Source organism: Papaver somniferum, chromosome 2, assembly GCF_003573695.1.
Source record: "Papaver somniferum cultivar HN1 chromosome 2, ASM357369v1, whole genome shotgun sequence".
NCBI classification, from domain to species: Eukaryota; Viridiplantae; Streptophyta; class Magnoliopsida; order Ranunculales; family Papaveraceae; genus Papaver; species Papaver somniferum.
In genome coordinates this window covers 216,931,451-216,946,832 of record NC_039359.1, presented here as the reverse complement: position 1 = coordinate 216,946,832, position 15,382 = coordinate 216,931,451, and the positions used below count along the sequence as shown (strand labels likewise).

General features: G+C 37.0%; 1 protein-coding gene and 2 long non-coding RNA genes across 3 annotated transcripts; all 3 read left to right on the top strand.

Moving 5' to 3' along the window:
- Window positions 1-3,706: 3,706 nt before the first annotated feature.
- LOC113354551 lies at window positions 3,707-5,351 on the top strand. The gene is made up of 3 exons (XR_003361947.1): window positions 3,707-3,968; window positions 4,975-5,124; window positions 5,299-5,351. It is a non-coding gene; the product is annotated as an uncharacterized LOC113354551 (long non-coding RNA).
- A 117-nt stretch (window positions 5,352-5,468) lies between these two features.
- On the top strand, window positions 5,469-8,222 carry LOC113354550. Its single transcript, XR_003361946.1, has 8 exons — window positions 5,469-5,564; window positions 5,748-5,826; window positions 6,103-6,138; window positions 6,257-6,304; window positions 6,451-6,507; window positions 6,630-6,784; window positions 7,390-7,563; window positions 7,687-8,222. It is a non-coding gene; the product is annotated as an uncharacterized LOC113354550 (long non-coding RNA).
- Window positions 8,223-9,783: 1,561 nt separating this feature from the next.
- LOC113352863 lies at window positions 9,784-14,853 on the top strand. Its single transcript, XM_026596623.1, has 10 exons — window positions 9,784-10,548; window positions 10,653-10,790; window positions 11,114-11,692; window positions 11,832-11,918; window positions 12,005-12,610; window positions 12,722-12,826; window positions 12,921-13,037; window positions 13,279-13,808; window positions 13,908-14,112; window positions 14,301-14,853. The coding sequence occupies exons 1-10, from the start codon at window positions 9,784-9,786 to the stop codon at window positions 14,832-14,834; spliced, it is 3,666 nt and encodes a 1,221-aa protein (XP_026452408.1). The 3' UTR covers window positions 14,835-14,853.
- The last annotated feature ends 529 nt before the right edge of the window (window positions 14,854-15,382 follow it).

The following is a 15,382-nucleotide window of genomic DNA, read 5'->3' as shown; positions in this document are numbered from 1 at the left end:
AGAAAGACAAGAAAGGTAAGAAGGTGGCAGAACCCGAGAAAGAGAAGAACGATGATGATCGAAGGATCACTGGTTTATGAGACTCCTGATCACAACCGTGCAGTCCGAGTATTGAGACACCAGAGGGCAGCGGAATGGAGTCTTGATGAAGAGGTTCCTGAGGTGATTGCTTACGTACAACGCAGTGCTTTATGGCCTATCATCAATTATGGACATAAGGAATATGATAGTTTGTCGGCCTCTGCATTTACCGAGCGCTTTTGTCCAGAAACTTACACATTTCAATTACCTTTTGGAGAGATGACAATCACTCCTGATGAGTCTAGTAAGATTACAGGCCTTAAAGCAAGGGGTGTAAGTGTGGATGCTGGTTTTTATGACATGAGTTAGGATGAGCTATACAATTTGTACCTGGAATGCCTTGGTTGGGGTTCAATGAAAACTGAGTTGGAGTTTTGTCGATCAGTTAAAGATGTCGATACCGTTTGCATACCAGGTGGCAGAAATAAGAAGAATAAGAAGATCAAGTTGACTAACTTGAAAAGGGAGTTTGAGAACACAAAGGAAAGAGTCACACAAGGTTTGTTGATAATGGATCCCGTCAAAGTGAAGCAAACCGGAACTGCCTACTTGCTTTATACTCTTGGTAGAGACATCTTTCCTGACACTACCGGAAACAAGGTAAATTCTAATTATCTCCAATTGGTAAAGAATATTGAAACTTGTAACAAGTTTGCTTGGGGAACGGCTACGCTCGCTCACCTGCTGGACCAACTTGCCACCGCGTCTAGGTTGACAAGTACAAACATCGGAGGGAACTTCACTTTGCTCCAGGTAACTTTTGGGAGTTCAGAGTATGGTTCGGCTTATAACCATAAAATCTTTTAAGCCGAAGTTTTTACTTACTTGGTTCGGCTTATAATACTTGATCCATATAAGCCGAACAGTTCTCTGAGTTTGCAAACTTTAGTCTTACTTTGATGTTTCCAAGTAAAACTTGTTTCTATCAATTCAATTCCTTTGATTTTTTAATGTGGTTCTTTGGATGTAGGTGTGGATATATGACCATTTCCCAATTTTGAACTTGGCTAAAGTATTTGAGAAAGATGTCGATTATGTTGATACTGAGCCAACTGCAGCACGTTACGCGTACGAGGACTCCAAGAAAAGGAACAAAAAGAAGTTGGTGGCAAGTTTGAGAGAGACGTTAGACCGTCTTGGTGTTGATGATGTCACTTTTCAACCATATGAGAAGGAAGATGAAGAAGATGAAGTTGTTGAAGATGAGGATATGCCGGTAGGTATGTATCATGGGACATTGTGGTATCCCGGTGGTTATGTTATATACGATCCTAGGCGAGTACTCCGTCAATTAGGATGCTTCCAAAAGGTTCCTTTGTTTGACGAGAAATTCAGGTTGTTACTAAAGAGTGGTAAGGGAACTAAAAGCACCACTTCATCTTGGGAGCCAAAGTATGATCCTGATCCCACCGTTGAGTTTTGGAATAATTTAGACAATCACACATTAGATGCGTCCAAGTTAACACCTTTACTTGATGATCCATGTGAAGAGGATCCGGGCTATATGGATTGGTATAACCAAATTTCTCATCCCTTCATTATCAATAAGAAAAGGCAAAAGATAGCTGATAAGGGGAAGGCGAGGCCAATCAAGATCACCAACAAGTCTACTTCCGAAGATGTAGTCAAGGCTTTCAAGATTATGGTAAGAATGACTTCACTTTATACTATTTTCATATATTAGTTATGGTAAAAATGTCTTCAACCTCATGGTTATAAGTTGCTGACAAATGAAAAAATAGGTTGCCGCGGGTAGGGACATGTTGAAAAAAATGAAGGCCAAACTTGGTTGCAAAACACCAATGACCGTGGAAGAACAAAAATACCTCATCAACAAGTGGGATGCAATCATCAACAAAGGACAAGGACCCGAGGAACCCGAACAAAGGCCTACCACTAAGAGGTCTCGACAAGTTGGTGAAGGTACAAGCCAAGGTGGTGCTACCGTCCAACCCGGTAATGATGCGTCGGAAGATGAAGACCAAGGTGGAAGAAGAGGTGGTCGTGCAACTAAGAAGAGGGGTCGTGGTTAAATGCCATTTTATGCACACTTTTATGGTACACTTTTTCTTAAGTTTTAAGTACACTTTTATGGTGTTGCAAACACCTTTGCTTTTAGGTGCTGAACTTTGTTTTTAATGGTGCTGGGATTGGGTTATGGACACCTTCAATTTCATGTTTTAATGAATAGCTTAACAGTTATGCGCCGAATTTATAGAGTTCGGCTTATCCTCTAATGTTAGTTACGCGCCGAATCATTTGTCCTTCAGGTTCGGCTTTTTCTATAATTTGAGTTATAAGCCGAGCCTTAAAAATCATTATTGATGTAATCCAGTATTGGTGTTCCTCAAGCACGATCAGGTTGATGTTCCTCAATTTCATGTTTTAGTGATCCTTGGTATCCTCGTGAATTATGTCTACTGGATCAGGTTGATTTTCCATGGGTCCAAGCACAATCTACAAAGAATATCACAAGGTTAAACACTAGAAAGGGAATATAATAACAAGGTTCGGCGCATTCGATAATCACATTATGTGCCGAACTATAAACATTTACAGGTTTCGGCTTATACGATATCCTCAATATGTGCCGAACCTCGAACAATATTTTAACCCAAAAATTTACAAATTCATGTTCGGCTCAGACTATAATCATATTATGTGCCGAACCTAAACATAAGAGGTTTCAGATGATACAATATTCTCCATATGTGCCGAACCAATAACAATATTTCAACCCAGAAATTAAAAAATTATGTTCGGCACATACGATTTTGGATATGTAAGCCGAATTAGTAATGATTCTATTCCGGGCTATTCAGGATGTTGTTCGGCTTACTATGAAACTTTCATATAAGCCGAACTAGTGTCTAGCAAAAGGGTTGGAATTGGAAATTATAGGTTCGGCGCATGCAGTAAACAGATTCAGTAAGCCGAACCGTTCATCAATTGGTAGATTCGGCTCATAGATGTGAGCCGAATCTCAACCTGTTTCGCCGAACCATGATTCAAAAAAACCTAACTTTTGATAATTGAGAGCTATAGAAGTGAGATTAAGTATAGGATATAAGTGTGCCTGTGTATTAGAAGCATTGGGTTCCTCATCAATGTCTTCATCATCAGGATTTGGCTCATAAAAATCATCATCTTGAGTTTGTGTTTGAGTTTGAGCTTGAGTTTGAGTGGGTGTAAAATCATTCTCATAATCTAAGAAATCAGCCATTTGGGAATCATTGGTGTAGTTGATGTGTATTTTCCTAGGTTTTTTAGATGATATATGACCCTCCTCATCCTCCATTGAATCAAGAATTAGAATTTTCTCATTTTCTCCTTCTCTTTCTCTCCTTCTTAACCAAACCAAAACTTTGATTTTTTTTCCTCAAATTTTTCATCTAAACAACTCTTATAATTCTAAAAATTATTTTAATCACTAAGCAAAATATTTAATCACTAATCAAGATTATTAACACTAATATGTAAAGGGCGGATTTACCATTAAAAAAATTTTGGGTTAAGAGTTATCTGATTTTGCTATTTCACAACCTTTTTTTGTCTTGGTTCAGTATGCCTTAAAAGAGTCAGAGGAACGCCTTTTCTTCATTTTTCTTCCTCAGAGAAAAACAAAATGGCGATTTCTAGGTTTCTCAGAGTTCTTTCTGGAGAAAATCTCAGCCTAGTGATCTCTTTAGAAAGGAAATGGGGTTGATCCGAAGCTGGAGAGAAAAGTCAGTGTGGATATTAAAATGAAATGTCTGGAAGAAGTTCAGGTGGATGATTTGGAGAATGAGGAAGATACCGAGTTAAGTCTTGGGCAGGAAAGAGATGAGATTAAGCAGTAGCTTTTAGTAGAGTACCTGCTAATCTTTGTACTAGATGAAACCTTAAAGGTTTGATTTCTTCTTCTCTTCTGTTTTGTTCATTTCTACTGTTTGGGAGTTTAAATTTGAAATGTGATTGTTGTTTAGGTTAAAATGAAAACTTACGGTTATGATGGATAGGAACAACTCGAATTACCTGATAATTTGTAAGTTTTGAAGAATTTAGAGTTCTGAATTTACTACTGAAACCCCAGAAATGACATTGCAATACTCTTATATTGGATATCCTTTCTTATCTGTTAAAAATGGGTTTGGACTTAGGTGTTAGGTCGACCTAGTTCGTGATTTTTTTTAATAAGAAAAATGATTGCTTAAAATGAAGATGTTACAGAATTGAGGTCTAGCTGAACAGCCTCGTCAACCCAATTTGGTAAACCATTAACCCAGACATTCCTACTAAAAGAACAACTTGCATGTTTTGATAACTTATGAGCTACATTATTTGCATCGCGGGGGAACATTTCCAACTATTAAAACTACTGTTTAATAACTCAATGATATCTTCCATCCAATTATTAGTCGTCCATTTAACTGCGTGTATGTGATAAAGTAATGATTTTTTGAGGTTTGTTGTTTGTTTCTGTTCGCCATGACGCATTGGGAACTTGAGATAGTAAACTGAGGTTTTATGCTGTGACAGACGCATACCAGTATAGTTATGACACTTTCACTATGATGAGCTTAACGTGAAGTCTTTAACATACATCTTCTAGTTAGTTGTGTCCCGATCTTCCGGTTTTAGTTTGTCTTGGGAGCTTCTATTGAATTTTTGATTTGAGCTAGAAGAGTTTGGGTAGTTCAAGTATTTTCTGTGCTGGCCTCACACCTAGTTGCAAGATCAGACCTCTCTCTCAATATCTTGGAGTTAACTTGAGCAACTTAAGTGTGCAATGCCTTGGAGTTAATGCAGGAGTTCTAACATATTCTTGTACTGGTTAACTTATCCAATCTGATTTGTCTTGGAACGTTATTGTGTGCTAATGTGATTCTGTCCTGCTCTTATTTTGTTTTGCAGAGCAAATGGATGAATGTTGCTCCACTCAGTTTATAGATGGAGATGGTTCATTTAATGTCGATGGACTTGCTAGAATTTCCAAGGCAGTTAAGCTGGCTGAATTTGGACTTTCTTATGCCGTGGTTTCCATGATGGGTCCTCAAAGTAGTGGTATATTTTTGTTTTCACTTTGAACACTATTTGGCTCGACTTGATGTTTTGGTACCGTTGCAAACTCGAATGAACCCTGTCTTTTTCATTTGGAGTCTGTATCATTCATCTCAGAGATACAATGTTAAAGTCCTTCAGCTATAATGCTTATCTTGTACTCCGTAATTTGTGCAGGAAAGAGCACACCCTTGAACTATCTTTTGTACCGATTTTAGAGAGATTGAGGCTTTTAGAGGAAGGCAAGTTACCTCATCATTTACTGACTCCATTTCTTGTTACTCTGGTATTGATTCAAGATTTTGTATTGAATTTCACCAGAGATGTAAACTTTATGTCTCATTTTCAGGTCTCAAACTAAAGGTATTTGGATAGGTACATGTGCTGAAATTGAGCCTTCTGCACTGGGTTTGGAGGATATTGATGGAAGACAAAGAGGAGAGGTGTGTTTAAAAGACCCTATAAGACTTAGTCACATGCACAGTTCAGTTTTATTTTCCTAGTGTTTACTTTTTATCCAAAATCACTTCAGTTCACTTCAGTGTCCTTGATATATTACTGACCTGAAATTGTACCCAAATGCATCGCGTACTTCTTTTAATTCAATACATCTGATTTATTTTCAGGATGATCTGCATTTGAGAAGCACAATGCCCTTTTTTCTCTTGCTATATGGTGTATGTCAGATGTTGTCCTTATAAACATGTAAACTCCCTTTTTACTTACAATTCGTGTGCTTCTTATATAGTAACCTAGTTTGTTTTCTAAATTTCAAGGTATTTTCTTAAAGTTTCCATTTTCGTTGAATCTCATGAACAATTATTGCTGAAGGTGATGTCATGATATCGGCCATGAACATCTGCCAATAAGCCACTCTTAAAGACTGTTTTTCATGTGCTATTATATTACATGTTATGCCAGCTAATATTATTCATCTTTGAAGTGGTGAATTTAATTCTTGCCGTGCTATTTTTTTAACAGTTTATAATGCGGTTGTGCAGTCCGTGTAAAACAAGGGTGCGTCTTTTAACATCTTATTAACTATCAGAATTTTTTTCCACTGACGCAAGTCTTTTTATCATTGATGGTTGATAATTTATCTTACATACCCCCCCTGTTCTTTATTTGTCGTTAGACACCACTGGAAAATATAGAACCTGTTCTGGGGGAAGATATTCAGAAGGTAACAGATCTACTAATCTTTCTGCAGTTTGAACTATGAAGAACTTGTTAATTATAGGCTAAGTCTGTACATTGTTACTGGCAGTCCATGTACCACTTTAGAAGCGCTTGTTATGCAACTTATGCGTACCTACTTTGAATTTTCAGGTTGAGGTTACAGCTCGTAACAGTTATGAGTAAAAGGAAGAGCAATTCAAGGAACAGGTATGCACAATAGATGTGAGCATTACAATGTTTAGATCCTTAGCTTTGCTGTCTTCTCAAGTAAGGAAAAAGTGAAACAAAGGGTCTGTTTAGTATAACTAATTTTCTTGATATAAATGAAGGTGGCTGCTCGTAGCCAGCGATTCTACCATTCTATTGCTCCTGGTGGACTTGGTGGAGATCGAAGGGCTGTTCCTGCATCAGGGTTTTCTTTTTGTGCATAACAAATATGGAAAATTATCAAGGAGAACAAGGATTTGACCTTCCTGCTCACAAGGTGATGACTGAAATAATCCCTTAGTTTTTAACCACCTTAAAAAGATGAACACTTGATCTGATTTCTTTGACACAATAAAAGGAAATTCGATAACATTGATTTTATATTTTTCTCATTCGTCACTTTGTAGGTGTTATTTTGATATGGTAGCTATAGATTGATGAAGGTGTTAGGATCACGAAGCGGTAAAGTCTGGAAACAAAACTACTGCAACTATAGCCCAAGTTCCTTAATTTTCCTTGAGACCTTTAACATGTATATTCCAATACTTGATTAATGGACTTTGTACGTTCACTGAAATTAGCGAATAATCTATGTTGAGGTAAAATGGGCAAAAAGTGCATTACCTGATTTTTTACTGCAAAAGCTGAATGCAATGAAGATAGTGATGTTTCGAATTAATTTATCAATTGCCCCCCACCCCCTTTACAATTATATCTAAATGGGAACCTTTAGTTTCTATTTTTAGCTAAATTTATATTATTATGATTTTATGCAGATGGTAATTTCTATATAATGGTATTGGATGTATGGCCTTATGAAAACTGAATGACGTATTGTGTACATATATATTCTAATTGCACGTAGTTTTCTGCTCTTATCAGCTAGTCCAATCTGCATATCCTGACAGACGCGGGTTTAAAACATGGGAGGGCTATTGTGGTGTCAACATGTGCTGCTGTCGCATCCATTGTGACTGGTGTACTTGCTGGCATGTTCGCTTTAGGTGAACAATTGCCTTCAGCTCCAGCTGCTCGCCTTCTCCTTTTGCTTGGATGGTTAGTGTGGAATTTTTCTCTTTAACAAGTTTTAGTTAGTAGTTTTTCTGCCAAACACTGGTTCTTTATAAAGAACTGATAGATTACTGAAACAAAAAATTGATTTCTTATTTACTTTTACAGGGTATGCATCATCTTTGCTGTGATTCTACTGGTGAGTTCAAGAAGGTTGATTCAGCACCTTCCACGGACCCTCCGACGTCTTGTACGCAGTAGCACAGAGAGGAGTAACAACCTCCGACGCTCAAGTTCAGTGCGAACAAGAGAGTCAAATCCAAGTGCTGTCATCCAAGCAACCACACTGCATCATCTGTTAACGACGACTACTGCAAAGGAGAAGGCCTGAAAAAGAAGTGACTGAATTGCAAATTGCAACAAAGGTACGATTAAATGTCAACGTATTTTGGTTATGACTTAGGGTTGCCAATAGGAATGTGAACAAGTAGATATCTAATTCGGTGTACCCTTCGAGAAGAAACAGATCCAAAACAAAGGCTGATTGATTTTGTTGAGCGTGTACAGCATTATCATTCCTAATAGATGATTTATTTTTGATCATGATAAATTTCTCTTTGTTTTGGTTTCCTCGGTACTGATTTGGTATTGTGTGTTTGGATTTATTGTAAGAAACCAGAGAAATTTGAGCATACACAATATGATACTCCGAGTATAAATTTGCTATTTTTACTAACATCCATCTGAGATACATGTTTGGCAGCTTGGTTATTATATTTAGGACTAGCATTCATAAAGTTGTAGGGTTTCAGTCCAACCATTTCAGTCTGACCAAGAGGTGTCTCCAAAAACGGAAAATTCGAAAATATAGGTGAGATGAAGAGCGGTGACAAAAATGATGATCAACTCTTGCACAATCTGATCAAGCAGAGTCAATCACCATTGTTGTCACCAACCTTCTAAATAACACATCATTGTATCTTTCCCATTCTCAGAAACACACTTGACCAGAAAATTTACAAGACTAGAGAAATAGTAATTGAACTGCACAATGGGCTGCATCCCAATTCCTTGACTACAAGCCCAGAATTTGCTAACCTAAGTTGCATCAACCTTTGGCAATATACCCAAAACACTCGCAACACAACAACAAAATGGCAATTTAGAAGGGAAAATTTGCTGTTTGGTCCTAAGCCCATATATTTAGTTATAGTAGGGTCCAACCGGGTTTTAGACTTATCACTAGGTCCATAATATTTTGAAAAGAGCAAAATGACGAGCTTACCCTAGTAGTTACCACGTGTGAAGAATGCACCCACTATCTATTCCCGTACAAAACCGTTGAAACGGTCAGAAAAATCATTCGTTTGTCTTTCCCGTACCACCAACTTCTTACGGTTTTCAAAGAGAAAAAAATTTCTCTTCACAGAGAGAATTCAGAGAATCAAAAACCAAATTCATTTAGAGATTTTTGAGACAACAGATCTCAAAAATCATTCAGAGATTTTTGCTAGTTTGAAAAACCCTAAACCTAAATTTCTCTTCTCTTCCGATGATGGTTAAAACAAGAAAAATCACAAGAACAATCCAAGAAGAAGAAACAATAATGGATGATAGCACTGCTCCTAGAACATCAGAAGACGATTCAAGAATTTCAAGATGAAAATCAAAGAGAAAAAAGAGTAAAAAGGTTGAAACACCGAAATCGAAGAAAAAAGGTACTGATTCAGAAAACCTATCAGAGTTTACATGCAACTTCTACTTTGTGTTTCTAGCACTTAGAATTGGCAGTACATAACTATAAAACTGTAGAATAAGAATCCAAAGTGATATGCAATTTGTTTCATTTTATTTCTGATACATAGAGCCAGCAGTACATATATCAAATACTGAGGTTTTTTCTTAATTAGGTTGTTTTTTGGCAGTACATAAGTCCAGTAGTGAATGGGTAACATTGTTTATGTGTCTATTTACCACTGTTTGTGTTTCTGGCACATAATTGGCAGTACATAACTAAAAAACTGAGACATTGTAGTGTTTATGTACTCTAAATTCATCTGTTTCTTTGTTTATGTGATAATGATCTTTGGATATGAAGTACATAAGGCCAATAGTGATTGATTGTGTTTCTGAGATGATGAATGTGTAGTCCATAAATGTTGTACTGAAATAAAACCAATTAAATTTTGCAGGTAAGGTTGTGCCAAAATCTGTTAGGAAGTTGTATAGGTCTGGTTCACAGCATTACATAGCCTGGTTGCCAGAATGAAGGCGAGTAAATATACTTTGAGTGAAGCCACATTGGAAAAGATAGCCGAATCTTCTTATGGACAGATGTTTTTGATGTTCTTGCACACTAAGTACTCAGAAAGTCATTGGGAAAAGTTGGAAGCTGTAGTGAAAAAGTACTTGAAGTGTTACAAAAGGGGTCAAGTCAAGAATGAGCTCACATTTGAGTTTGTTAGAAGAGGTGAAACACACATTATCACGTCGACACCAGAAAAAATGGGTGTAATGTTTGGAATGCCAAGAATGGCAGGAAGAAGAACTGATGACACCTTTTTGATGGTAGGTGGTGGATGGAGGCAGAAACCATTTTATATTAGACACTTTGGTGATAGCAACACGGTTACAAGACCAATGCTACAAGATGCCATCTTGAAACTGCTCAAGCGTACTGGTATCAAGAATTGTAAATCTAAAGGTGGCGAAGACAGTGATGATGACAATGATGAACAAGTAACCGATAGTGAAGATGATGAAGATATGAAGTACATGATACCAAGAGTAGAAACTGAACAAACAATTGAAGATATGGTTAAGCTATTATGCCTGTTTATGTGTATTACTTTGTTTTTTACAACAAAAGATGCTCATAAACTCAAAGAAAAGTACTTTGGTTTAGTTGATGATCTTGAGAAGTCAAAGAATGTATCTTGGCCTGACCTGATACATAGTTTCTTAGAGAAGAAAATCAATCAGAACTACAACACTCCCGAGGACATCACTGGTTGTGTCGTCTATTTGTTGGTATCGATCATCTAGTACAAGCTTTTTTTTTTTCCAAGTACATATTTACTCTACTGTCATTTAAGTTTCTGTATTTGATTCTATTGATGTTATTTTTGTCATAGTTGTTGTATGCGGAGCATACTCACTTGGTGAAACCAGTGACGTTACCAGATGATCGATACCTTCCAAGAGCGGCAAGGTGGAACATCAAAGAAATATCTGTTGAGTTTCTAAAGGATATGGAGGCTTCGCAATACACAGTTTGTCCCTAAGAAAAACAATACATATTACTAGGATAAGTTTTATTTCATTATGCTTCTTGTAGTTTTGGTTTAGGAAACAATGATGCACCAGTACATATCTAAAAAACTGATTAAAGTTGATGAATTTAAGTATAATTATTTGTGTTTTCATAAATAATTATACTTAAATGATTTGTTTTAGGTAGGACACTATCAGAAAAGCAGTTTTCTGATTGACCAAAATGATTGTGTGTGTGTCATATGCACTATTTATTTGAGTACATATATGTTATACTGATACAAAAACTGGTTATATGTGTGCGTTATATGTACTTTTCCAGTTCTCTAAAGAATTTAAGGATGAATATACTATGTATGAAAAAGAAATGTTAAATGAAATTGCTCAAAGGCTTCCAGTTGAAGAAGTGCCATTGACAGTAGATTGGCAAGAAAAATTCGAGGATTTGGAAGTAAAGAATGAAGATTTGAGGCTGACAATTGCAGAAAAATGGTGTGAATTACAGAGCAGGAAAGAGGACGGCCTCCCCATTGATGTGAGTATCCTAGAAGATCTTTTGAATGATATATATCACAGAGCTTACCCACCTCCACAACCAAACTCGAGAGAAGAAGAATCTAGCAGTAGCTCTGAAGAAGGTCATGATGATTTGGATGACACCGTTCCATCAGCAACTACTCCTTTGGTAACAGAGGATGAACAGGAAATTCCAGATGATACCCAAGAAAAGTCGAATGAACAGGGAAATGCTACTCCAACAATGCCTGTTATGGGGGGCTCTGAAGAAAATCTCACACAGTTCGATATTGAAGTTTCACAGTTTAAAATTTGGGCTAGATCTGATTTGGAGCGAAAGGTGAAAGAGCTGCAAGAGGAAAAGAGCATGCCAGAACCATCACAGGTAAGTTATATTCTTTCTAGTATTAGTTTAGTTTGTAAAAAACTAAAACTTGTCAGTACATATCTACTATACTGAAAAAACATACAAGTACATATCTGCAATACTGATTAAAAACATATCACCTTATGTTGAATAACAGACTGAAAAGGCTGAACTCCAACAAACAGCAGCGACACAAGTTCTGGGTAATATTGAAGTGGAAATTGGTTCTCTTAGAGATAGACAGGTGAGCGAATTGAACGTTACACTAGTTACCAATTTTATACTTTGTCATCCTATAAAATAATACGGTTTGGCATTGCATTTATGTAGGGTGCATCGCTTGAAGAAATGTTGCCGAATATGCAGTTTATGCCTTTGGTTTGTGAGCTGCCGAGTCTCAAAGAACTGCATACCGTGCCGATGGAGAAACTGATTGACCTGGCCATCCATGGGAAGGGTATTTATACCGATGAGTACTCAAAATATCTACAAGCTGAAATTATGGGAGATCCTTATCCATCCTTAGGAATTCTTAGTCTGGAGTACCCGTCGACTGGTAGTTTACCAAGCTTGGAAAAAATGGAATCTTCTCAAATCTTCGACAAATTTTATGCTAAAGATCTGGATCCTCCATCACAAGTTTCAAGACCAACTTTTGACTTGGGTTTAGGACCAAGTGATCAAAATGGAGAAGAGGTGCAGCAGCCTGCAATTGATCTAGGTGCACCTGATCCACCTCAAATCCATCTTGCAGCTGCGCCTGCGCATAATGAAGCTCCAGCTGCTAGAGGAGCATCAGATCAAGCTCAAACGGATCCCTCGGATGAGCAAGCTCAAATCGATACTGCACCTACACTTAATGAAGCCTCTGCAATTGTTTTAGCTGCAGCTGAAAAAGCTCGTTTGAAAGCTGATCTTCAGCAACCTGAACAAGAAGTATGAACATGTTCTAAACCTAGTACATATATCCTTCTGATACATATAACCAGCAGTACGTATATCAATTTTTGGTCAAATAGCTCGTAGTCTGATTTGTTTCAAATGCAGGGAATAAGGAAACCTTGGGATCCCATTCCATTCAATGAAGTAGAAAGGAAGAAGAAAATGAAGAATGACAGAAAGCAACAGCCTACTAAAAAATTAGAGAGTCTTGTAAGTACCTAAATCTACTTCTGTTTAATGAATTTATGTTTTGTTTTTAATGATGCTTTTAGCATATGTACTAATGCTGCCGATTCTCAAACAGAAGTATCCAGTTTTAGATGCTGAAAAGGCAGAGGAAGCTCGACTGAAGAAGAATATGAGCGCCGAAAAAGCTAAAGCATATGCTGAGACTCTCCAACTTCTTTCTGAGCTACAGAAGGTAATTATAATTACCAAAAAAGTGAAAAGTAACAAATTTATCAATACTTAATGGACCACTTATGTTACATATGTTCAATAACATGGGAAAAACCAACAGTACATATGTTATGTACTCAGTGAAACTAAAAGTACATAACTTCTGTACTGAAAAGAATCCAAGAATACATATGTTCTATTCTGTTCATTTTTTTTTTGCTTTTTTAGTCTCTCATTTTTTTTACGTTTATGGTATATTGAAGGATAACGAACCTGGAGTTAGTCAAACATCAGAGGAAGATGACGTAACACTTGCCAAGAGACTCGAAGATAGGCTGGCTACAAAGAGTAATGAAGTCAAACCAATAGCGAAGTCGACCACGTCAGTCATGGACAAGGAGAAGAAAAAGCCGACTATCTCAGCCAAGGAGAAGAAACTTACTCCAAAAATCACATACACCCCTCAGAAGCCAGTAACTCGGAGCCACCCGCAGAAAAGAGTTGATCCTGAGTTTGCTAGTGGCAAAGGACTGTCGGGACATAAAAGGCGAAAAACAAAGTCCAGAACTGAAAACCCAGTTGGAAAAGATTGCCCAACAGAGAAAGTTCAGAAAAAGGATAGCGAGAATGTGAGAAAGAGAAAAGCTAAAGGTGATCCAAATCTGCAAGAACTTACTAAAAAAGTGAAGAATGCACGCAAGTTGTTGAGCCTAAGGAAATCTCCGTTCTATAAGGATTTGAGTTCACAACAAAGAGCGCTTCTCTCTCCTTTTTTTGACAAAGCTACCTCAATGTGAGTCTCTCTTGGATATGTCCCTTTCATTTTAACAAAACTTTATGTACTTCGTTTAGAATCAAACTTATAATTGATTTGGATTATTTGAATTTGCAGCAACAGTGCTTGGAAAGCTCCTGCTGTGATTGGTCATCACATATTATCTGCAGAGACCTTTGAAGATCTGCTACATAACAGGGCTTTAGAGGGAGATCTTATAAATTACTGGCAATACCAACTGAAAAAAGCATATCATAATGAGCAACCAGTGAATGGACAGAGAAAGTACATTCCAGTACTCCACATTGATCCAACAGGCTGGGTATGTTTTCCAATTTATCTTGATAAACAACATGCATCATGTCTTTGTAAAGGGCATAGCATATCTGCGAAACTAAAACGAAACAATTTTTTTTGATGTTGTAACAAATATTATGCTTTCATATATGTGTTTTACACTATAATTTTCAGTACATATTTACTACACTGATAAATTTAATTCTTTTTCAGTTTTATTTAAGTGACCCAGTACATCAAGTAGCAGCAAACACTGCTGTATTCTTACCCATCAGGAATATGGAGGAAGGAACCAGGAAGATTATTATTCCAATGTCACACCAAAACGTGCATTGGACGCTTCTTGTGTATGAATGCGAGAAAGGCGAATTCTTCCACTACAACACTTGGGAAGCTGTATCCAAAAATGAGTGTCTCGATAATGCTAATCTTATGGCAGAATACTGCTTGTTAGCAATTAATGAACGCTTGTCGAGCCTGCGCCTTCCACTTGTAAGCAGAGTAAAGATGATTAGTTACCCAACACCTCAACAGGGAGACTATCCAGATTGTGCAATATATATCATGCACATCATGAAGAAAGTTGCAAAGGAGGAAGTAATTGATGGAGTGCGAATGAGCTTGGGAGACCCAGAAGAACTAAAGGACAAAATACATAAGAAGAGGATCTCTTTAGCATGCAAAATACTCTCAGCAACATCTCCTCCTGAGGAGAGCTGGAATATTCATGCTCCAAAAGGTTTTTAAGACAGTGCTTATATGAATTAGGAATGCATAGTAGAAGTTATCATAGAGAACATATTCAGAGTTTGCTAGTTTGTTTTAGACAATATCAAAGTTTAGTAATTATTCTTATTTATTTTGATAACAATTGTTCTCGAAACTATGGTGTTTGTGTTTAATCTATGTACAGTTGTTTGGCTTTATAAAAATGTTGACATGTTGGATGGTAAAAGTCCATAGTATGAAGTGTTTTGGTGTGTATTATGTAACATAGACCAGCTATTAGAGTCAATTGAAGAATATGACTCTCTAAATTTGTTAATCATGATGGGAGAGAACATGAATCTCAGAGCTGGTCTCTTTGTTTGGTGTGTCTTAATTGAACAAAAGTACATAATAGTTGTGCTCAGAAAGTCTTGAACAAACTTGGAAATCAACCTGAAAACCAATAATATTGAAAGTGGATAATGCAGTACAAAGTACCATTAAAAGAGTCTTAAATGAGCACAAAGTACCTTGTCCCAGAAAGATATCAAACAGTACATAATTTCAGCACTCTAAAAAAAGCGAAC